We start from the raw sequence: 23568 nt of genomic DNA, 5'->3' as shown, positions 1-23568 counted from the left end.
AAAAGTTTTAATTAGAAATAGAAGCCATGGCTCAGTCACCAGCCGAAGACTCTTGCACTTTGCTTCCTGTGTGTGAATTCTATGTGCCTGACTGGTCCCCAGTGTATCTATCTACTCACGGTCCACAGATGTCTGAGGATGGACACACGGAGATCCAGAGAGAGCTTGCCAAATTGGTTCTGGCCCACTATAAATTCAGCCCCAAAGCCTGATCTAGTCTTTCACAGACTCTTGAAGCAGGAGCTGGGTTGGACTGGTCCCTGTGGGACAGGATGCTGGGAGTGGGGCAGGATAGAGTTGGGATCAATAGTCTATCTTTCGCTAGATAGATTCCCCCCGATGAGCCACAGGGGCTTGGAAAGACAAGAGCTGCCAAATCTGAGGTGCCCAAAGGGTACCCATGAAACACATGCTGGTGACCAAAGCAGTTTGAGGTATTTGAGAGTCAGAGCAGCACAGGCAAGAGCTTGGGCCTTGAAGCCAGTCTCTTGGATTCAAGTCCCGTCCTATAGCTTTCTAGGTCTGGAAAATGGGCAAGTTATCAAATGCACAGGGCCTCTGGGATTCATCTGTGAAGAGGAATAGCTCCTCCCTTGTAGATTGGTGTAAGGATTAATGAATTCACCTAGACGGGCTTAGCATCAGCTATTAATACTGGGTTATTACCTGAAATTAATGATGTGGCTTCAGAAGCTAGCTCTGCTGCATGCCGAGGACCTGCAGCGCTCAGCTTTTGAGTCATGGTGTCTCTGCAGTGTGAGTTGGCACCATGCCCTGTTCACATGGCAGATGTCCGTCCTGGGCGGGCTCCCCAACTGTGGGACCTGAACCATTTTCCTCAGTAGGCAATCCATAGATAAGGGGACAGTTCTGTGACCACCGTCTTCTCAGGGCCAAGCCCAGAGCTTGCTTGGAGCAGATCTAGGCATGCAGGGCTACATGACAGCGAATGTCACTAGTTGCTTTGATTTAGGGCACACATTGGTTACTTTTCTCATGGTTGTTTCTGTTAGCTGGTGGAAAACAATTTCAGGGAGCAGAGGTCTCTTCCGGCTCATAGTCTAAAGGGCTCTAGTTCACCGTGGTGGGGAAGGCAAGTCGGTGGGAGCAGCTGGAGACGGGGGTAGTGGGAACATGTGGCTGCTTGCTCAAGTCTTGATGGACCAAGGAACAAGAGAAGGGCTAGAAGCAGGGCTGGGTCTGTCTTCAGAGCCTGTGGCTCATGTCCCGAAAGTTCTACAACCTCCCTAAGCAGCGCCACCAGCTGGCGATCAAGTGTTCAAACATAAGACATGCAAACCTCATCATTTCCTTATGCCAGGATCACACAGGAAGAAGCCTTGCTGCTTCTATGACTTTAAGGGCCGTGTGAAAGATTTTTGTTGTGAATGAAGCCATGATGCTGAACCATTTGACATCTGTGGGTGTCTTAGTTTACTCTGGTCATTCACTGTCCTTCCAACACTAACTGACAGGTGCTTATCAAACCATTCAGCCCCAAAGAACTCTTGGCACCAGCGTCCTCTCTTGAGAATTAGGAGCAGGGATTAGCATCCAGGAAGCCATTTTCATGTTTCAAGCGGGACTGCTGAAGCCTGGGCTGCAGCCATTGTAACGTCACACTGTCCCTTAATGGTGGAGACTACTTCCTGCATCCTGGGCATCTGGAAGCCATTTTGCTCGCAAACATTACAGTTGGTCAGGGCCCACAGCCTTCTGAGACGCTGTTCTTTAGTTCAGTTGGTTCAGCCCAACACAACCCATTTAGAGTGAAACTTTCCAGACTCTGAGGCTTTTTAATATTTCATCTGCCTGGCGGCCTGGCCAAGGCTGCTTACAGAGAGCCTGTGGTCTGGGAGCAAGGGATCACGGGCGTGGGCTGGGTCTCTGCCCTTCATTCCAGATGAGATCAATCAGCTTTTCTGACATCAAAGGTGTGCAGACACAGCACAGAGGCTCACAGGGGACCTGCATGGCCACACGTCCTCACACCTCCTCCTAGCTCCATTTAAGCGGGAGGTCCTCGTTCCCCCTCAAAGCTGCCATGGCCCAGAGCTGTTAATCAGCAGCGGCACAGCTGCTCTGAACTCTCCCTCCGGCCACAGTGTCTCGGCTTCCCCTTCACCTGGGCTTCTTTCCAAATTCTTCCCAAGTCATGGCTGGAAGGCAGGGGAGGGAGGGGAGGCTGCAGAGTCTGGCCCCGAATATTCTGAAGTGGACATTCAGCCTCTGTAGGATGGAGAGTCGACTTGGGGGACCCAGGGGTCCCACGCAGGACATTCTTTTATGGTTACTGCATTCGCAGTATGAACACACTGGCTTCCTTCTCCAGTCAGAAGCAGTTGCTAACTGCTCCCCTGCCTGTAGGAGCCGCCCTCCCTGAAAGGAGCTCTATGGGGCCTCCAAATAGCACCCACTGCACCCTCATGTCTGAGAAGAGACGCTCCATCGCACCCTCAGTTGAGAGCAGAGGGGAGGGGAAGTGAGGACCCACGATGGATGGACAGAAGTTGGCTCCTACATGACACAATCTGCCTGGGAGCCCCAATGACAGACTTGTATTTAGGCTGGGGGCATGGGGCTTGCAATGGCTAATCTTGGTTGTCAAGTTGACTACGTCTGGAATCAACGAAAACCCTGAAGCTGAGCCCACCTGTGAGGGGTTCTCTTGATTAGATCCTTTGAGGTGAGAAGACCCACCCTGAATCTGGGCCACACCTTCCGATGACTGTCCACACCAAAAGCTTTCTGCATGCTTGCCCTCACTCTCACTAGCAGCTTCCTCTCTCCTGGTGTTAGAATCTGTTTCTTCTGAACTTCAGCACAGACTGCAGAGCAGCAGTTCTCCAGGACCCTCTGGGAGGCCAGTATCGGAACGGAACTGCGAAGACACCTGGCCTGTGGACTACCAGATTCCTGCCCTGCCCATTAGCAGACCGCCATGGCTGGACTGACTGACCACAGCCTGTAAGCCGCTCTAATGAGGCGTGTGTGTGTGCACCCGTGTGTGTGCGTGCACATCCACGTGTGTGTGTACCTTTGTGTGTGCATGCGCACATCCACGTGTGTGTGCATGTATAAACTTTTCTATCAGCTCTGTTCCTTTAGAGAGCCCCAACTAATACAGAACTGTTGCCTGAGGCCAAGACCCCCTCTGGATGTGATCACAATCGCTTTCTCAACTCCCCACCTCTTTGGAAGATATTCCACAACTTTTCTTCCCTTCCAAACCCAGAACCCTGAGCTTCATGAAGAACTGGTCATCTGTTGCCTGACACTCATATGCCAGTGTTCTCAGGTCTCATGGTTCCTTGGGGAAGGCAGGGCTGTGATGTGGCGGGCCTGGCCGGTAGGATGATGTGGGCCTGCTTTACCTTGCATGTGTTCTGCGCCCTGTGCTGGACGATGTGATACAAGGAAACATGGGAACTCTGGTCTCCCACAGGGATGGAACCTGCCTACTCCAGGCCCATCTGTTCACTCAGACACATACCAGAGGCTGGCAGGGCTCTTCGCCAACACCAGGAACTTTTTGATGCTGAGTTATAAGACCTGTAATTCTTTGGTGCCAATCTGATCCACTCTCACTCATCCTGTCTGAGCCAGCTGTAGGCCACCTCAAACCTTAAATACCTTGCCATGTCCTGAGCGCAAGCAATGTAGCCCTGAACACGGTTATGGCAGGCAAGGGCTCAGCGCAAGCTTCCTGGGAGCTCTTAGGCTGTCAGCTGCCACCAAGGTATCAGTGAGGGAGGCTGAGTGATGAGCGCTCTGAACACACAGAGAGGCAGAGATATATAGCCTTTGTCCCCAAGTCTGTCCTTGTTCACATTTGAACCCATTGCCAGGTACCAGTGTGTTTTCAATGCCATAACAAAGAGGTGGTCTTTGGATGGTTAGGGCAAATACTAGAGATGGAAAAGGCTATCAGAGAGTCTCTGGAACTGCATTTATTTTTTGGGGGCTGAGAAATCATTGTTCTCTATATGTTTGGGTTTCAGAGGAAGACATTGTACATAGAGTCAGTAACTCCAGGGAGAGCGGGGGGTGGGGTGGGAGGGCTGAACAAGTATGCTCTTGGGACATCAGTTTCCCTGTGGAACCAAAGCCCCCCAGATTCACCAGGAAGTTCTTGCTGTAATTGCCCATCCATCTGCCAGCCAGTATCTCTGTTATTTTTGTGGTGTTGTCTTGGAAGGAGGCAGGTGACAGGAGTCTGAAAGCACCCGTGATGTCATTGCTTCAGGGCTCAGCAAGGTGGAGGCACAGGGTCCTCCTCTCTGCAGCAGTGTATGTGTGAGCAGCCTGAGTGTGCACGTACAAGGTTGAGGGACACCCCGAGTGTGCCCAGACAAGGTGGAGGGACAGCCCGAGTGTGCCCAGACAAGCTGGAGGGACAGCCCGAGTGTGCCCAGACAAGCTGGAGGAAGACAACTGAGGACCCTAAAGGGTCCTAGCAGGGTGTGAAGTCTTCAGTTGTATGCCATGTCTTGGACAGATCTGGAACCAGTGACTTGGCTTTGAATGGAACTCTGTGGCCACTAGCCTCCTTGGGCTTTTGGGGTGTGTGTGTGTCTCTGTGTGGCTTACGGCAGCTAAGGAGAGTCAGCACTAGCTAGCTGGGGAAGATCAGCCTAGAAAGGCTCCAAAGTGTTCTAGATGCACCATACGGACAGGGGGCAGTGGGGGCGTCTCAGAACATTTTACTTTGGATGGGGAAGGGAGCCCTGTGATATGAGTCCATCCCCAGATGCGGGCGATTTCCCAACAAACCATGTTGTTCTACTCCAAACCCTTTTCTGAAGACAAACACCCACACCACCCAGACTGTTCTCCGAGGCTCAGGATGCCAGCTGCTGCACAGCTTCCCTGGGGGCAGCTCCATACCAGGAGCGGGAGGCCACGCCAGCAGGACTGTGGCTGAGGGACTGGCGTCTATTTGTAGCCTGGAACAAAAAAACATTACCAAGTATCCTGTGCTAAAAAGCAGCATTTAGTCCCCTGGTGGTGGCAGTCAGAATGACTGGATGTCCTCTGATCATTGCCCAACTCTAGGTGGGACTCATGGGGGAGTCAGGGAAGGGGAGACCAGAACTTTCCCTGTTCGCATCTGTGTGAGTTGTTATCAGAGTGTGTGATGCTTAGCATGCGCCTCCCTCCACGTAGTCAGAACACCAGCTCCTCCCTCCATCACTAGAGAGCATCTCTCATTGGCTTGGGCTTCTGCGCGGTCACTGTGGTCCCGTATCCTCGAGAACACAAATAGCTAGAAAGACCAACTTCTAGAGTGACCACAACCCCTGACCTTGTAGGTTCTGCACACACAGAAATTGGATGTGATTTGGGTCCAGACATGTTACTTCAGAGTGCACTGCCAGTCTCTTGGACTTGCTCAAAGTTTCCAGGGAGCCTCTGGGAGACTCTTGGCAGGACTGGTCAGATGCCCAGTCAGACAGACAGCAAAAGCCACCTTCTAAACAGAGTCCTATGCGGTCAGCATGGAGTGAGTGGGAACATGAGAGAAGGCAAGCTGGGTTGAGAGTAACTTGGATTATATACAGGGGAAGGGACTTCTTTGACTGCCCAACTCCTAGAAAACCCCAGGGACCATGGAGGACAGCTAACACGGCTAGCACAATGAGGGGAACAGGGAAACATCTTGACTCTTCTTTCAGGAAACTGCCAGACCACTTTGACCCTTTTCTTATATATTTACATATATATTTATTTTTCAGTATGGCCTCAATCTTTTAAAGAGTTCCTGCTGTTATGAGGCTGAAAGTCCATGAGATGAACAGCTCCAGGCTTCTCCCCTTCAGCTCAGCTGCCTTTCCTTTCCAAGCAGGACAGGACCTCAGGACAATACCAATCTTGCTCTCCTTTCCCTCACCCCTCTCTCCTTTGCCTCGTGCCCTCTGCTGCTATCTCTGGGGATAATCTTTGGTCCTGCGGCCTCTGCCAATATTCCAAGTACCTACCATCCTCCCTGTTTCAACCTTGGGCCCAGAGGGAGGCTCCAAGGAAAGGCCAAGTTCTGGGGTGGTCAGAAGACACCTTGACCTCCAGGGAGGGAGGGTGCCCTGTGAGAGCCATGGTGGGAAGGGGATGATGTATGAGGAGCTGAAGATGAGGCGGCATCTGGCAGTCTAGGGCCCGCAATTCCCCTTTACCTGGTGTTTAAGTAGCAGCATAGCAGCATAGCCATCGAATGCCTTTCTCTACCTACCCAGAGCTTCTTGCTTCCCAGGGTGTGACTCTCCAGACTGCTCTCACCAAGGGGTACCCTGCTCTTGGGGCTTGGTATTGAGTGTGACTGTTGTTCACCAGTCACTGTGTCCTGTCACGGATTTCTTCTGACTACTGCCTCCCTACCCCTCCCCAGGACACATGCCATGTACAGACTCCAGACTGGGCCTGAGTAATGGTGGCTGTAGGGTCTTGCAAGGGACTGTTACTGCATTTGAAAAGAGGTGGTAGGAGAAGACAGACAGACAGAGGGACAGAAGTGGTAGACTCAAGACTATGCTTCAAGTGTCCAGTCTGGGGAGGTCCACCTTTGTGTCTATTTCTTTCTTAGCTCTGATTTTGGCTCCTGCTTCGGGTAGTGGTCCATCCAGGCAGGGACACATGACAATAGGACTGTGAGAGACAGTGCTGGCTTATGTTATGTCTGAGTGGTCAGGAAGACATGCCAGGAGTTAGAGATTGATCATAAACCTTAAGATTACCCCCACAGCAACCCACTTCCTCCACATAGGTCCCGCTTCGCCTATCTAGTCCTACTTCCTCCACCATCTAGGTCCCGCTACCTCCATCATCAAGATCCCACTTCCTCCATAATCTAGGTCCCACTTACTACATCTAGGTACCCCTTCTTCCACGTAGGTCCCACTTTTTCCATCTTGGTCCCACTTCCTCCATCTAATTCCTGCTTCCTCAATCATCTAGGTCCCACTTCATGCATGTAGGTCCTACTTGTCCATCTGGTTCTCGCTTCCTCCATATAGATCCCGCATCCTCAATAATCTAAGTCCCACCTCCTCCACCATCTAGGTCCCACATACCCCACCTAGGTCCCAATTCCTGCATCTAGTTCCTGTTTCCTCCATATAGGTCCCACTTCCTCCATCTGGGTCCAGCTTCCTCCATCTAAGTTTCACTCTCTTCATCTGGGTCCCGCTTCCCCCATAAAGGTCCCACTTCCTCAATCATCTAGGTCATACTTTTTCACATCTAGGTCTCACTACCTCCATCTAGGTTCCACTTCCTCCATCTAGGTCCCGCTTCCCCCATAAAGGTCCCACTTCCTCTATCTATGTTTCAGTTCTTCCATCTAGGTTCCTGTTTCCTCATTATAGGTCCTGCTTCCTCAATCATCTAGGTCCCGCTTCTCCTATATAGGTCCTACTTCATTCATCTAGGTCCGACTACCTCAATTTGGGTCACGCTTCATCTATCTAGGTTCCACTTCCCCCATCTAGGTTCCACTTCCTCCATCTAGGTCCTACTTCCTCCATGTAGGTTCCACTTCCTCCATCTAGGTCCTGCTTCCTCCCCCATCTAGGTCCGCTTCCCCCAGCTAGGTCCCACTTCTTCCATCTAGGTCCCACTTCTGCAGGTTCTATAAGCTCCTGAAAGAACACCACCAGCTGGGGTCAGAGCATTGACACATGATCCTGTGGGGACACTCCACATCGTAGCACCTTTTGTGTGTGCCTTCTCACACTCCAGTGCACCTGACCAGGGGCCTCAAGCTCCCACCATCAGCCACACCCACAAGGAGAAAAGGGTGTCATTGGCAGGTCAAGGAGGCAGTATCTGGCTAGGTGTCTCACTCTGTGTGGTTGTTAAGTTTGCCTTCTGGGCTTTTGCCTGGAGCCTTGGACACAACCTTGACCACACAAGGATCCTCATTGAGATACAGGCTTCGGATAGCTCAGGCTTGCACATTCCAAGCCTTCCCAACACTGTGATTCAGGGGATCAAGCCTGGAAATCAGAAATATATGACCTTCAGTGCTGAATCGCGCATTAAAGTTCCCACAAAAGCTTTGCAGAGAACAGTGAGATTCATGATGGTAATACGGAGCTATCCTGTAAAAGGCTGACATTTCAATTGTTCTCGTTCATATCCCTGCAACCAAATCTTTTGCCTCCTCTGCAGTCATTTTAAAGTATTTACTAATATCCAGAGAGCTCCACGCAGAATTTTTAGTTTCTCCATGATGCATAAAGTCAGGCTGGGCTGTCTGACTCCATGAACGTGAGTTAGCTCTACAGCCTTTAGATGTTCAAGAGGAAGGGTTAAAAGAATCACTAAAGCGTCATATTTTAATGAGGGCTTTTTTTTGCAATTTATATATAATAGATTTTCAATAACAACCTGTAATTAGTTCATTTTCTACTATTCAGTTGCTCTGCACTGAGGCCATTGACAGCCTCCAGCTGGGATATTTTAAAAAGGAAAACTGAGATCCAGACAAAGGGTGGAGATGCTGGGCCTCACAATGCAGTTGCAGTTAGAAGCAAACTGTGGAGAGAAAAAGAGGCAGCATGGTTTTGAGACTTCAAAGTGGATAGAGAAGGAAGAGGAGGAGAAGGAGGAGGGAGAAGAGCAGAGATGAGCTCAGGACCGTCTCTGGGCTCTCAGAGGATGTGGTGTAGGGCTTAGCTCCTGTGAGAGAGAACGTGAGAAAGACATCTTGGTGGGAGGAGACTATTGGGATAACCTTGAAATGTGGGGACAACACACTTCTCCCTGGAGATGGTAGAGGGGAACGCCACAGGAGTTTAAATGCACGAGAAAGTTCTGGAATCGTGTGCAAGGCAATCCCAATTCTGCTACCTGCTGCAAACTTCCCTGAGTTTGTTTCTTTCTCTGGAAAAGTGCACAGAACTGGCACAAGCTAGGTGCTAGGTGTCTCTATGACTGTAAGAGCCCATTACCAACTACAGCGATACTGACATACACAGACCCTAAGAGGCTGTGCTGACTCTGAACCATCCTCCAGCCTGCTCCTACTGCTAGGAACTAAATGGCAAGGATGAAGCAGGATCTGCCTTCGCCGGCAGCCAGACTCACCTTGATTGGGCAAAGAGCCCAAAAGAGCTGGTTAGTGAGGGTGCTTGTTGTGGGATAAACTTTTTGTACACTGTGAAGATGTGTCTTTGTCAAGGCGCCTTCTGATTGGTTTAATAAATATGGCCAACAACAAGGCAGGAGAGGATGGGCAGAATGTCTGGAGAGAGAGAGGAAGAGGAGATGAATCTAGGCTCATGGAGAAGCCAGTGAGAGGTGGAGCAAGTAGAATATACAGAGGAGAGGTGACAAAGTCATGTGGCAAAATATAGAGTAATAAAAGCAGGTTAATTAAGTTAAAAAATCTAGTTGGGAAAAAGGCTAAGTGAATATTAAGTCTTCATGTTGCTATTGGGAGCTGGCAGTCGCACGAAGGAAAGTCCGACTACGTTTGAGAAAGCTGGCTTCAGCTTGTGGCTATCTTCTTTCTCTACCAGGTAATCACTGGGTTTGAGGAGGTGGGTACGGAAGCCAGGGATGGTGGCAGCGTCTATTGGTTCCAGGAGATAAGATGTGCACAGCCAGACTATGCCTCCCTTCCACTTGGCAGCAAAGATGGTGGAAAAACTTGTGCAACTTCACCAGGTGATTGGGCCGTCTGATTCAGAGTTGCCTTGGCTACAAGAGTCAGGAGATCAACACAGCTTTTCCCTTTCTGTACGCCTGGAGCTCCCAAGTGCCAGTTGGAAGCCTGGGTCAGATTCGCACCCTGTCAGTACCCTGGGGTCCCTGGTGATCCGGAGTGTTACTGTGTGAAGCCCATGTGGCTGCTCAAAACCTGCCCCCATCCACACATCTGCTGGGCTTGCCTTCAGAGGATTAATTATGCGGACAAGTATCTTTCCAAAAGGAGAAGGAACTGATAATGAATTTAAAGAGAAAAAAAAATTAGTCCTCATTTAAGCGACCTGTTTTTTTCCCCCACGATCCCAATGTGAACATTTGGAAAAGTGTAAAAACATGCAAAATCTAGAAGCTTTTTAAAGTGAGCGACTTTTGAGTTAATTGACTGTGATGAACAGTCAGGACCAGCTTGCATTTGGCTTTCCAGTGGCCTTGGTGCCTGGGTCTCTGCCACAGCAGGGACAGGTGGCTGTCAGGGAGGAGGGGAGGAAGGGGGAGGACACATGCAGAGAGGACACTGTGTCTTTAGTTCCTAGGCCTGACTTTGATCTGGGATGTCAAAAGCAACTTGAAAACAATGTTTAGTTGATAGATGGAGCAAGACAGGGAGGCCACCTTCATCTTTCATGCCTGTCACTATGTGGGTGACTGGGAAGAGAGCCCTAGCGCTGACTGATGGTCAGAAAGAGATGGATGCGGGGTGGAGCAGGTGGCTCAGTTGGCAAAGGGCTTGCTTTGCAAGCATGGGAACCTGAGTTTGATCCTTGGACACCCATTTCCCCCTTTTTAAAACTCAGCCTGGTGGCACATGACTATAATCCCAGTCTAGGACTGGGGAGGAAGAGATGGGCAGATCCTGGGGGCTCGCCGGCCAGGCATCCCTGGCTACTTGATGAGTTTCAGACCAGTGAGAAACCCTCTCAAAAATCAAGGTGGCAGTGACCAAGAAACTATATTCTAGGTTGTTCTTTGGCTTCCACACTCCTGCATTCACGTATATACCTACCTATACACACACACACACACACACACAGAGAGAGAGAGAGAGAGAGATGAGAGACACAGAGAGACAGACAGATACTCAGAGATCTGGTTCTTATGGCTAACACACTTGTCCTGTGTCCTCTTCCCTGAGTGCGGCATTCCTAAAGCCAGGAGTGGCATTCCTAAAGCAACCTCACCATTAACCAACTTAGTTAGCAAGGCAGCTGGTAGACATGGGCTAGGCTTTAATAGGCTGCATACTGCAGTCCTGCTCAGAGAACAGCCAAAACAGCTGCACCATAAGGTGAGCTTATGAGGAAATCTCCCTCTCCACCCCTGCCACAAACTCATCAATACATGTCATTTCTGTAGGGCAAACACTGAGACACATTATCTCTGTTTTGAGACAAGGTTTCACTATGTCATCCTGGATTGCCTGGAACTTACAGAGATCCATCCACTTTTGCTTGGGCATGCTTGGGATTAAAGGTGCATGCCAACACCTCCAGCCTAGACCTACCATCTCCAGTAGAGTGATGGGATTTGCTTCAGAAGGCTGTGGGGCTCGAGTCCCACTGCATCCTCTACCCTACCTGGTAGCCCAAACAAAAGTCCAAACTCCCAGCTTCTGCTAGCCCATCAACTCCAGTTATTAAAATTAAATCTAAAATATTGTTGCTGAGACGTGTAAGATATGACTTTAAGTGAGATCTCTCGAATGCCCACTGCTTTCTAGGGAACCAGTTATACCTGTTTGTCTCATTTAAATTACTCATTTAAAACTCACAGAGCCAAGCATCTATCACTACAGCTCTGGGAATTAGAATGTAGTTCCTGGAACTTTGAAAAGCCATTGATCCTTGGATGCTCAGAGCCTCAGCATGTCAGGTCTTTATAGCTGGGCTAACTCATTTTGTGGCTTCCTCAGTGGCTGCGAGTTTACATTTTATTGCATATCTATTATTTGGGTTGGGCTGTGATGAATGGTTTGGCTGCCTGGTTCGAAACAAGTCCAAGGCAACCGCAGAATCTAATTTGCTTCAAAGATGATGATTATAAAGCTTTTCAAGTAATAACCCAGGAATGGAAGGAGCAGACATCAGGGTACCCTGCCTGAGATCTATGGCTGAAACCGAAGGGACCATGTGCCCCCCTCCCCTACAGTGGCTCTTGTTTATATCGACATCTATTTGTCTATCCTCATGGGCAGGAGAGATGCTTGCATTTCCTTAGGAGCAAATCCACAAGCTTGTTGTTTGACTCTATCCATTCCCAGGATGGAGGGTGTGCCACCACTGGCCACATGAGTGGTGGCACTAGCCAGCTCTATTAATTACTTATTGCTGTCACCAACTGCCTGACAAAAGCTACTTCAGGAAGGGTTTACTTTGACTCACGGTTTGAGGGGATACAGACCATCACGGCAGGGAAGGCACAGCAGGAGGAACGTGAAGCAGCTGGCTATATTGTGCCCACAGTCAGGAAGCAGAGAGAGATGCATTCTGGTGCCCAGCTTGCCTTCTCCTTTTCAAGCAGTCTAGTACCCCAGCCCACAGAATGGCTCTGCCCACATCTAGGGGTGGCTCTTCCCATCCCAACTAACCCAATCTAGACACTCCCTCCCTGCACACCACAAAGTGCCTTCAAGGCCATCTTGCCCTCTAGGCAGCTTTTAGGCAGCATTCCTGAAATACATTAGATCTGTCCCCTCCAACTTCCTGACTTGGAGAACAAGTCTGGCTGTCATCTCTTCTAATGCTGCTTCTCTAGTTCATCTGTGGTGTGGGAGGTCCTTCTGTCTATGTGTTGCTTTTATTGGTTAATGAATAAAGAAACTGGCTTGACCTATAGCATGGAAGGAGGAAGGTGGAGTTAGAGAGAAGCCATGGAGCTACCAGTGATAGATGCTGGGAACTTTAGCTGATAAGCCATAGCCACGTGATTAATAGAAATGGGTTAAATTGATATGTAAGAGTTAGCCAATAAGAAGCTAGAGCTAATGGGCCAAGCAGTGATTTAATTAATACAGTTTCTATGATTATTTTGGGGCTAAGCAGTTGGGAACCAACAAGTAACCTCCTTATTACACATCTGAGTTCTGTGGGACTAGAGTTGACAAGAGAAGTGGACGGAGAGACGAGTGATGAAGCAAGCACTGGGATCAACAGGGACGGTCTCTTGTGATATCCAGGTCAACACTTAGCATGTGTTTCTCCAGATCATGATGATGATAACAACAACTCCTCTTTCCCTTTTGGGTAGTCTTTTTGTGGTTGTGGATATCAGAGGTGTTAAGATCCCCACCACTGTAGATTTACTCAACTGTGTGTTTTCAAAGTGCCTGATCATTTAACAGTCAACTCCCTAAACAGTTTAAATCTCAAGATTTATTTTTGCTAATAAGTTCTGATGTTCCAACAGGAACTTCTAGAAACATGACGAGCTTACAAGTCAATCACACTTTGTCATGAACTAGTATCAGCAGATACATACAGGCTTTATGTATTGGCAAGGATGAGGATGCTAGAGACCAAACATAATCATTGTACATCAAACAAAGCCTTGGAGTAGTGATTGGCTGGTAACCCTGGACACCAAAGAACTGGAAAGCTTTCTCTTTCCCCACAGAACCACACCAGGTACAGGAAGTTCCTGCAGAGAAAAATCACTTGCTTTTCTTCTTTATGTCTTTCAAGTGTATCTTCTATTTGCCACAAAACCCCGTTTTGCCAACAAGAAGGAAGAACTGCCTCTGGGAATAACCAGAGCTCAAAGAAGTGTCACTATGCTGCAGAGATACTTTCTGGGAAGATGAAATTCCTAATGAGCGCTAGGAGGAAAGATTCTAAGTTCTGTGGTTTAGGATGTTCAGTGTCTTCAGGAGCTCATAATGCCTCCACAAGGCCAATACCTACCATCAGGTGCTGGGAGCTTGCAGGTCACGCCCACAAGCACATCACAGGGCTCACACACTATCTGCTATAAGTAGACCAGCGTACCCTTGAATATAAAGGGGTGTCCCCTCCTTAAGGCAAAGCATGTTCCTCTGTTCTCTTGTGTGGGACCAGTACACTAGCTGCCCTTCCCTCAGTGCGGGCCCTGGTGGACCTCTCTGAGGTTACTTCCATTGTCAGCAACCCTGCCCAGAGTTAGCTTGATGGAATCTCTAAGCAGGTCATCTCCAGGTATGGCACACACCAGGGAACCCAAGGATAAGCCACTCAGGGCACAGGAGTGAAAAAGAAAACGAAAATAGCAAGCATTAACACTATGATTAGCAAGCTGACTTAGGAGACGGGAAGTTACACAGGGGTAAGATATGGTCTATCATCTGAGACTACTGACCTAACACTGTATGAACTACTGATGTCTGCTAAAACTGTCTTAACTAGAAACCTGTACATTTCAGTTTCTGTAAAACTTACTTAGTTCTGGGGGAAAAAAATCTACTTTGGGGTAGGGTTAAAAAGATCACACTAAGATGGTCACAAGATTACGGCAATGCCTAACCCTATGAAATGTTTCTGACGCAGCCTGGCCTCTCAGAGCAGTAGCAGAGGCTACAACAGCATGTTAACTAAATAAGTTTTTTTTCCCCCGAGAATTGTTCACTGGGGGAAGTTGAAAGCTCCCACTCCTACTCCAACAGTAGTACTTACTGTCTTTGACGTTTCTAGATATCCTGCTACCTCTCTTGAACATAGAGACTTTCTCTATTGCCCTCGGGCAATGACTGGGCCCAGCTTCTGCCTGGCCATGCCTCCAGCCCATCCCTCAGAGTTTCTGTCCAGGCAACCTGGTTGCCTCCATGTTCAGTGCTGTAGTCCAGTTTCCCCAAGATCAAAACATTCCCTCCTTTAGGAAGGACGGAGGCTTATGACTCAGGAAGCAAATGAAACAAGACCAGAAAGCTCCTGAAACCCACCGAATTCACAGGACCCCCTCTCTCAAGTTACCAAAGACATGGAAATTGCAGGCAGAGGAGATTCTCTGACCAGTTAAGTTGCCTTCAAGCCCTGCAGGAAAATTGTTAACTTGCAAGCCGTTGCCCATGCTTTAGTGGGCTTTTCAGGGATGCTACCACCTTTGAGTCACGCAGGCCCCTGGTAAGTAACTCCAATAACTCCTCTGGTTCACTAAGCTGGACATGGATGGAGCTGATTCTGTGGTCTGTCACTGATGTCACATCTGAGGTGAATAAACATTTCTTCAAGTCTCCCCAGGAAATCACATGATATGCAGCCAAGAGGATTGTTGTTACAGATCTGCTGTGGTTACAGCCCCAAATCCTCCGTTGACGAAGAACGTATTTATTCAAAAGGTAGAGAGTTGGCAAGCTCTCTCCTTCCCACCCATCTTACCTTGTCCCTTTCTTATAGATTAGGCTTGCACAGAGCAATCTCAATTTCTTTCACATCTAAGCCAAATCCACCTGAAGACTGCTGAAGCCAAGCTCACATGCCCTGTGTACCTGCCGTCCAGGCTTCTGATGCCACATCACAACCAAGGCAATTAGTTCCCACTCCCACAGCCCCGTGCAGAGGTCTCACTTACGGAAGGCTGTGTAGAACTCTCCAAGGGTCAAGAAACCATCGGTATTATAGTCATCAAAACGCAGGAGATCGCTTGGTGAGCATCCCTTCAGGGAACCGTCCAGATCCTGCTCCTTTAGCACATACTGTGAGGTGAGAAGAGACAAGGCCAGAGTTATCAGTGAGCTCAGCATCACGGATGCTGCTGGAAAATGCCCAGGTCCGGTGGGGACTCAGGGAAGCCTAATAGGCCTTGGGGTATGGGAACGGATGAAGTCCCGAGTAAATGTGTGTTGTTGACATGGCCATGGCCGCATCAAGGACCCATGGAACGTTAAGGGCTTTTCTAGGTCAGGCTCAGGGACAGAGTAAAGCCTGCCCTGGGTCCATGTGCAGATGTTGACAGTGTGTACAGACAGCATGGACCACAGCTTCCTGCTCCTCCTGGATGACTGCAGCCTGAACTGTTCCTCTGCAGAAACTCCCATTTGGATTAGTGAAAGCCACTTCCTGGTTCAGCTGTATGTAAGGGACTTGCCTTCTCAGTTCAGAGGTATAAAACCAGCTGGGTTTCTAGACTGCTGGTGGTGCATCTCCACTCCCGATTCCAGTGTCCTGTGTGTCTGTATGTCTGTCCTTTCTCCATTCCCTGATATTCCCCCAACTCCAAAGTCATGTAGGTTGCAGCACTGGGGAGCATCCAGAGACCTCTGGTCTTGTCCGATTTGAATCCTTCATTTTACAGATAAGGAAACTGAGGCCCAGAGAAGGTCTGTGGTCTCATGACTGGCAGACAGAGCCAGGGATCTAAGCAAGGAAGAATGTTTGTGGCCACTTGTCTGTCCCTTGCGCTGCTTATGGGGGAAACAGACTAGAGAAGGGCTTGATCACAGGAAGTCAGTGAACAGCTGACCTCAGGGTGGGAGTCCAGGCCACTATGGGTGATGGTTAATTTTCACTGTCAGCCTGACTGGGATTGGAATGATCCTGGAAGACACCAGAGAGGTTTCAGTGAGGAGGGAAGACCCGCCCTAAACATGAGATGGGTACCCAGACTGAATAAGGGGTGGGGGAAGGAACTGTAAAACCTGATGAACACTGGCACTCATCTTTCTGATTGATGACGCAGGGTGACAGCAGCCTCAGGCTCTTGTCACCGTATTTTCAGACCACAAAGACTGTATCGCCTCAAACTGTAAGCCAGAAGCCAACCCCTCTCCAAGCTGCTTCTTGATAGGTATTATATCCCAGCGATGAGAAAAAGAACATGCCGTATTTCATCATGTATCCACTCCCCTTAACCACACACCAGCCCTCACCACACAGCACATGCCCAGAAAGCAGTTGGTGACCAGATCTGTCTCAGTTACATCAGGCAAAGGTGACTTTAAGGGAGATAGTGGTTTTATAGTTCTTAGGAACAGAATGTCATCAAGTCATGGAAGACAGGGCAGGGATAGTATGGTGGCGAGTGGGATGCTGCCTGTCAGAGCACATCTCCACTCAGGAAACACAGGGTGACTGTGAGGTGGGGACCAGGCTATTAAGCCTCAAGACTGGCCCCCAGTGATGTATTTCCTCCAGCAAGGCTCTGTCTCCTAAAGGTTCCATAACCTTCCCAAACACCATCACCAGCTAGACTGAGTGTTCAGACACATGAGCTTGTTAGGGCATTTTATGTTTCCATAGTCTTCTAGGGCCACAAATGTCACCCCTCAGTCAGGATTCCGATTTAGGATTGAGGTGGACTCTAGTGGATTCCTCTGTGGTTATGGTTTAACCCACAAGACACAGAAGCCCTGCCCCCATCACAGTCAGTCACACACTAAAGTTCGTGTGGGTAGAAATTCCACGCACCCTCACTTGGCTGAGTCCTGAAAGCCACAGGCTGGGCAAGGGAGACCATACAAAGGAAATCAAGAGAGAGGAAATGGTTTTATTTTGAGGAAGGTGGAGGTAGAGGCATTTTTTCTCTTTGTTTAACATTCCCAGCTTGGCCTGCTATATTAAAGGCAATTTAATGTGATAATGTTTAAAAAAATGACCCTTCACCCAGAAAGTGAGCGTGTTCGATAAAAAGGAGATCAACCATGACGCCTCAGATCAATCTTCCAAAGATGGAAATTTCCCTTTGTCTATTTCTACATTGGAAATTGATTAACTTTTCATAGGACTGAGGAGTTCTTCCCTCCGGCGCCTCTGACTCAGTGTCAAGGCAAGGCACACATTGGCTGGGCTCTGCTTGGTGGATTTATGAGATGGACTTTAGATATATTAAAATTTAAAGAGAAAATCATAGTCCAATTACCATGCTTGTTAATGGCTTCAGATGCCTCTGGCCACATCTCTGCCAGGTTACAGCAATGAACCCAAGAAGGTCTGTTGGGAGCCACGTGGGTCTGGGCACCAGGAGCTCTCAGCTGCCTCTGCCTAGGGCAGGCTGATGTCACATGCCCCATTCTTCCTGTCCAGCCTGCAGTATGAGGACTGACAGGTGGGGTGTGCTCCTGCAGATAGCCATAACCGACAAGACCTCTGGGCTCTCCTGGAGTCATTCTTGTCATATGAGGGTTCCTGGCCCTGTTCCTGAAGGTCTCAGCTAGTGTTGGGGGCTGAATATTACTGATAGAATAGTGATGTGCTTGCACGATGCCACCATGGCCTCTGTGGGTTTCCTAGGATGCTTGGGTTTGTGTGGTGAGCTGGAACGGAGTTGCTGGTTACTTGGTTCCCTAGAGCCTCAGATTCCTCCTCTAAAAACGTCTGTGAAGTGGGACAGTAGCCATTCTGGCCCTACAGGAGAGGATGCTGAAGGGTAAAGGGGGAACACGGATGATGACAATGCTGCCGCCCACTGGAAACATCCCATGTGCCAAGTACAGTGCTAAACACGTCTCACATCTCACTGGCTTAGCCCCATTAACTCTCGTGATGACCTCTCCAGGTTCACAGCTGAGGCATGGAGGCACCTCTGGAGACTCACTAGCTCATGAATGCTGGCAGCAGACCTTGACTGTGGGCTGCTTGGCTTTGAAGCTTGCATTCTTAGCTGCTATCCCTCCATAGAGCAAGACGGCAGTGTTTATCCACCATGGGCAAAGGGCCTGCACAATGATCTGGCTACCAACTTGGTGGTTGTTGTTGAGCATGCGCGTGTCTGCATGTTTGCCTGTGAGCGCTACACATGCACGGTCCATGGAAGCCTTCTTTGACTGCTCTCAATGCTATTGAGGCAAGTCCTCTCACTGAAGCCAGCGCTTACTCTGGGCTTCTGTCTTTGTTTCCTTCACACAGGGTTTACAGGGTGACGCCATACCTGCCTGGCCTTTACACAACTTCTGGGGATCTCAACGCTGGTCGGACCCTCAAAGAGCAGATGTCTTATCGGCTAAGCCAACGCCTCTGCCTCCAGGCTGTCATTTTGCTGAGTTCCATCAGCAAAATGGACCTCAGAATCAAAAGTGAGAACTCAATCCTGTCACCTCTTCTCTAGGTGACCACTCTGGGTTTCTGGGGCAGAGTGGTCTCCATGGACCCCTCACCCGGGAAAGCTGCACCCATTTCCTTGCTTATATCTACTTTGGCTGGACTAAGACATCACAGTCCTTCTGTCCCATGCCAGCCTCCCTGCCACCAGAACTCTTCAGGCCTCTCACTGGCAGTGGCAGTGGCCCCAGAGAGTGATGTTGCTCTTTCTTGCTTCTTTTGTGATATAGACACTAACCATGCAGGCACCCCCTTAAAGTTGCCTAGAGTGATAGCTTCTAACCCACAGCCTTTGGAGCAGAGGCAAACCTTGGGGCAGCATCCACGGGCATTCTCAGGCTAGTGCCTGTGAGGGGTGGACCCAGGACATCCCATAAGCAAAACAGCTGCGGGGGTGGGGGGTGGATCATTGGTATTTGGACGCCAAAGTGCAACGCTGTCACTGGGCAGAGGCCTCGGGGACCCCCAGGTTGAAGCGTCAAAGACGCTCACCCTAACAAGTACTGCTCCCCTTTGACATTTCCCTGTAGAAAAGGACAGGCTCAAAGCATCAAGGACTGGCTTTCTGAGAAAAACACCAGCGGGCAGCCCCTCTGAGGGAGACTCTGCCTGTAAGCCGAGGAAGCGTCGAAACTGGTTTGTAAACCTAGGCTGAGGTGGCAGGTGGCGGGATTTTGTGTGCAAGACATTCTCAGAGGTGCTGACAACAAGCTATGGATTCTAGGAAGGGTAGCAGGGCCCCTGGCAATCTGTAACAGAGACAGTGACAAACCATTGTCTCCGCCAAGGAGTGTCTCCTCACCACACGTGCCATACAGGCTCTCTCCACAGTCCCTGCTGCATGCCAAACCCACCTGAGCCAGCTCCAAGCTGCTGAGGTGGCCACTGCCATCGGTATCCAAGTCCTTGAATAGCGACTCCACCAAAAGGCGCTTCTGGGAGGCGAGGTTCTGCCTGTTGGTTCCTTGGAGTGGCTGTCTGCGGCTCTGGAGTGCCAGGAGGACATTTTTGAGACGAGCGTAGCCAGCCATGGTGCACATGTCTCCTGAAAGAGAAGGGGTTGTTACATCAAATGTTCCCTACAGTCTTGAGACAGTGCTCCACCCATCAATACATTCATCCATCTCATTCCTCAGCAGCTGCTGGGCATTTCCAGTGTGCAGTGAACAGTGCCACTGTCACGGAGGGGGCTTGTCTGTCCATCCGCCCCTCCAGCCACTGTCAAGGAGGGGGCTTGCCTGTCCATCCGCCTCCCCCCCCCAGCCCCTGTCACGGAGGGGCCTTGCCTGTCCATTTGCCCCTCCAGCCCCTGTCACGTCACAGAGGGGGCCTGCCTGTCCATCTACCCACCCATCCAGCCTACTGATATCTAGTGAGTGCCTGTGTGAGCCAGGCAGAATGGGGGAAATTCTTCCAGTGGAACCTGCAACTGTTGCCCCACAGTGCGAGGAAAACCAGCCCCCATTTCATTCTGTCACAGCTCGTCTTTTGTCTTAATCCTATCTTAAAGGCTGCTTTTGAATCCTTGGCCTCATAGATTAGGGCGTTTTAGTTAACAGGGCTAATAATCCCTGCTTAAGGTAATTAGGTACACTCCCAGAGCTGGGTTACTCGGAAACAAGCGTGCATACACAAGTCCACGACCAAGAAACGAAAGGAAGCTTTAGGAGATTAAACCGGAGCGCACAGCCCATTACTCTTAGGCCTTTTATCACGGGTGTGCTTGCTGAACGCACAGCATCGCGCGGTGCTTTGGCAAATGAGGTCTGTGATGCGCTGTGACATGACACAGTTTATCTTGCTGGTGACAGGGCCACCATATAGGGCACAGTCAGTAAATGGGGGCTGCAGGGATGCCACAGAGCAGTGATCCTCCAGCCCTGCTTCCCACTTCCCCTGGGGACAACAAACACTTCCTGAGCCTGGCCTTGTTGAGTCTGGGGGTGCTAGTGTGGGCTCCCCACCCTCTATTCTAAGATCAGTGGGTGCTGGGTATGGACCATCTGGGGTCCAGGTCTCTTCCCATGAATTCTAACACCAGTTGAAGCTGCCAGGTTAACCTCTCAGGACCAGACAGTGAACATGCTTGAATTTGGGGACCACTGGGTTTGTGAGCCCCAGCTCTGCTGCTTCCAGGTTGTGTAACCTGGAGTAAAGGGCCTCAGTGATTTCATCCGAGAAATGGGATAATAATGCACCCCACATGGGGACATTATAAAGGTTAATTAACATAGTCACATGTATCTTTGAGCCCGTGCTCAGTGACTGGCAGCTGCCCTCCCACTTTTAGTTGTGGGAACCATGATGGGGAGAGCACAGGCCCACAGAAGCTCCTCAGTGGAAAGGGGGAGCAGCTGTCGCTCTCTCCTGCCCTTCTCTCATTGGAGAAGCCCCGGTGGCTGAAACACTTTTTCTTGCACTTGTTTGTGTTTCTAGATTTTTCTTCCAATTTGGGGTCAATTGCTTCTGGTCAGAAACAAATGCCTGTTACTATTTCCCTTGTGTGTTTATTTAGGAGAAAAAAAAATCAATTGCTGTGTTCAATATAATCAAATCTATTTGCTCCTGGGAGTCACCACGCTCTGACACAAGGACTGTCTCCCATCCCCAGACCTGCTCACATCTTTTCTCTTGCGAGAGTCCCTGGCACCCATAGACATACCCCATTTTGAAACCTACATGGCTGTGGAGTATTGCACATGGCCTTCATGGCCTGGTCTCATGACAAAGCCACTATGGCTGGATTTTACTTCTCAAAAAATTATTTTGGGGAAAGAGTAGGGTGGTCTCACCTGAGTCTAGTCCATCAGGCCTTTCCAAAGACGGGGAGTGCTGGGCTGGCAAACGGAGCAGACATAAGGGGAATGGAGAGGTAGCTGATTAGCTGTTGGGGTAGGAGCTGGCAGAAGGGTCCATGTGGAGGGACTGTCAGGTTTCCCCGGGGACAGGCACCTGTACCAGTGCTGGGAAGCTGGTGTCTACAGTGACTGGAGTGGTGTAATAGACTCCCTCGGACATGCTAGCCAAAGCCGGGCATCCCGAGAACCTGTGAGAGCAGGGCCACCTGGAGGCTAGAGCAGGTAGGTGGGATGGGTAGTGAGGTCTTGGATTGCTGGTCTCCCAACCTTCTCAGGGAGTCTTGGAGCTGCCTGCTGCCGTGGACCAAGGGTTGATTGCTAGACAACCTCCACCATGGGCAGCTGGGGAGACCACGACGTGGAGCTGGGGGCTGAGGTAACATCTCAAGCTTTGTTCTCCTACCAAATCCTATAATTCTTCAGACTGGGAATGCAACTTAGTTTTTGGAGTGCTTGCCTTGCATGCAAGAAGCCTTGGGGTCAGTTCTCAGCACTGCCTAAAACTAGGAGGAGTGGTACATGCCTGTTACCCTGGACTCCCGAGGTGGACGCAAAAGGATGAGAAGGCCATCCCCAGCTACATGGCAAGTTTGAGGTGTCCAGCCTGGGTTATATGAGACCCAGTTTTTCTGAGGACCCAGAGGCTTCTGTTATGTGTCTAGAAGTCAAGCTGGGGGCCCAGCTGAGTGTCGTGAGTCTCCAGGGTCATGTCCTATGCTGATCAGGCCCTATTGCTTCCAGCTGTGCAGCGGTTTGTATTGATAGTCTATGTGTGCACGCCAAGGCTTCAAGAGTGTCTTAAGGAGTAGATCAGCTAAGGGGAGGGGGAGGGAAGGTGTGCAGGCCTGGACCTGTGGTGTGAGGACATTGTGCGCTATGGAAGGAGGCAGAGGGAACAGCATGGTGTGCAGCACACATACAGACACCTGGAGACCAGTGGAGCTAGAGAGCCACTCATAGGTCTGTGGGCAACATCAGGGTGGGAGACGGTGGTTGGTCCATCTCAGAAGGACAGAGAGGCCATAGGCTGTGTGGGAGCCAGGGCAGGGATCCAGACACAGAAACCCAATGTTTCTAACTCCTGTCTTTCCTTTCTTTTCCTTTCTTTTCTTTTCCTTTCCTTTCCTTTCCTTTCCTTTCCTTTCCTTTCCTTTCCTTTCCTTTCCTTTCCTTTCCTTTCCTGAGGATTGCTCTTGTCTGACTTCTGCAGTGCTGGGTATCGAACCCAGGGCCTTGCGAGCACTAGGCAAGTATTCTACGACTGAGTTACACTGCAGCCTCTGGCAGGGAGTCTTTGATCTCTCTTCATTCCCAGAGCAGCCATGTTTCAAATGAGTGGCACGGAGAACTCTGCCTAACTCAAATCATTAAGTCACTTGCCTAGAGTCACTGAACTGACTCTTCTAGTCCTGTGCCCTCACCCCACACATTGATCTGAGGATGCAGCAGAGAAAGCCATCCACGTGTAGGGATTTATGTACCTACCAATGGAACCAATAACTTTAGAGTCTGTGGTCTACCCTCTCCTCCTGGGGCCTCTCTTGGTGCTTCTTCTACAAACACGTCCTCCTGGGGACTCTACGTCACCATTCCATGCTATCCTCAGGTTTCTGAATTCAGTCTCAAGGTGAGCTTTCCTCCCTGACACAGGCTTGACCCCGGGATGCCTGTCTTCCCAGGAGGGTTCCCTGAGTCCTAGGCTTAGTGTCCACTTCACGCTGCCCACTTTAGACAGCAGTGACCCAGCTCCACGGGACATGCACTCATTTACATCTGCCACACCTGTCCACCTGAGGTTCCAAATCCTGTTTCCAGTGTATCAACCTAAGTTCCATCCCTGCAACCTGTGTGAAGGTGGAGAGAGAAGTGACTCCATGAATTTGTCCCGACTTCCACGCGCTAAAAGAACAATGCACCAGTTGAAGAGATAAGCGGATATCCACGTGGATGCACACATAAAATCAAGTCAAGAGTGGTAATCACACCATCCGGGAGTCAGATCACCA

The 23568-nt window shown here is 49.9% G+C and overlaps 1 protein-coding gene across 1 annotated transcript in view; it reads right to left on the bottom strand.

Annotated features, from left to right (window-relative positions):
• Positions 1-23568, bottom strand: part of Fstl4 (follistatin like 4) — a 430872-nt gene that overhangs the window by 104418 nt on the left and 302886 nt on the right. Inside the window, exons 5-6 of the mRNA XM_057776294.1 lie at positions 19559-19749; positions 15241-15364 (exon numbers count right to left, since the gene is read on the bottom strand). Of these exons, the coding sequence (XP_057632277.1) occupies positions 15241-15364; positions 19559-19749 (315 nt within the window). The remainder of the gene's footprint in view (positions 1-15240; positions 15365-19558; positions 19750-23568) is intronic.

The sequence above is a fragment of the Chionomys nivalis genome, chromosome 7, assembly GCF_950005125.1.
Source record: "Chionomys nivalis chromosome 7, mChiNiv1.1, whole genome shotgun sequence".
In the NCBI taxonomy this organism is placed as follows: Eukaryota; Metazoa; Chordata; class Mammalia; order Rodentia; family Cricetidae; genus Chionomys; species Chionomys nivalis.
The sequence above is the reverse complement of the archived record's forward strand: the minus strand, read 5'-3'. Positions and strand labels throughout refer to the sequence as shown.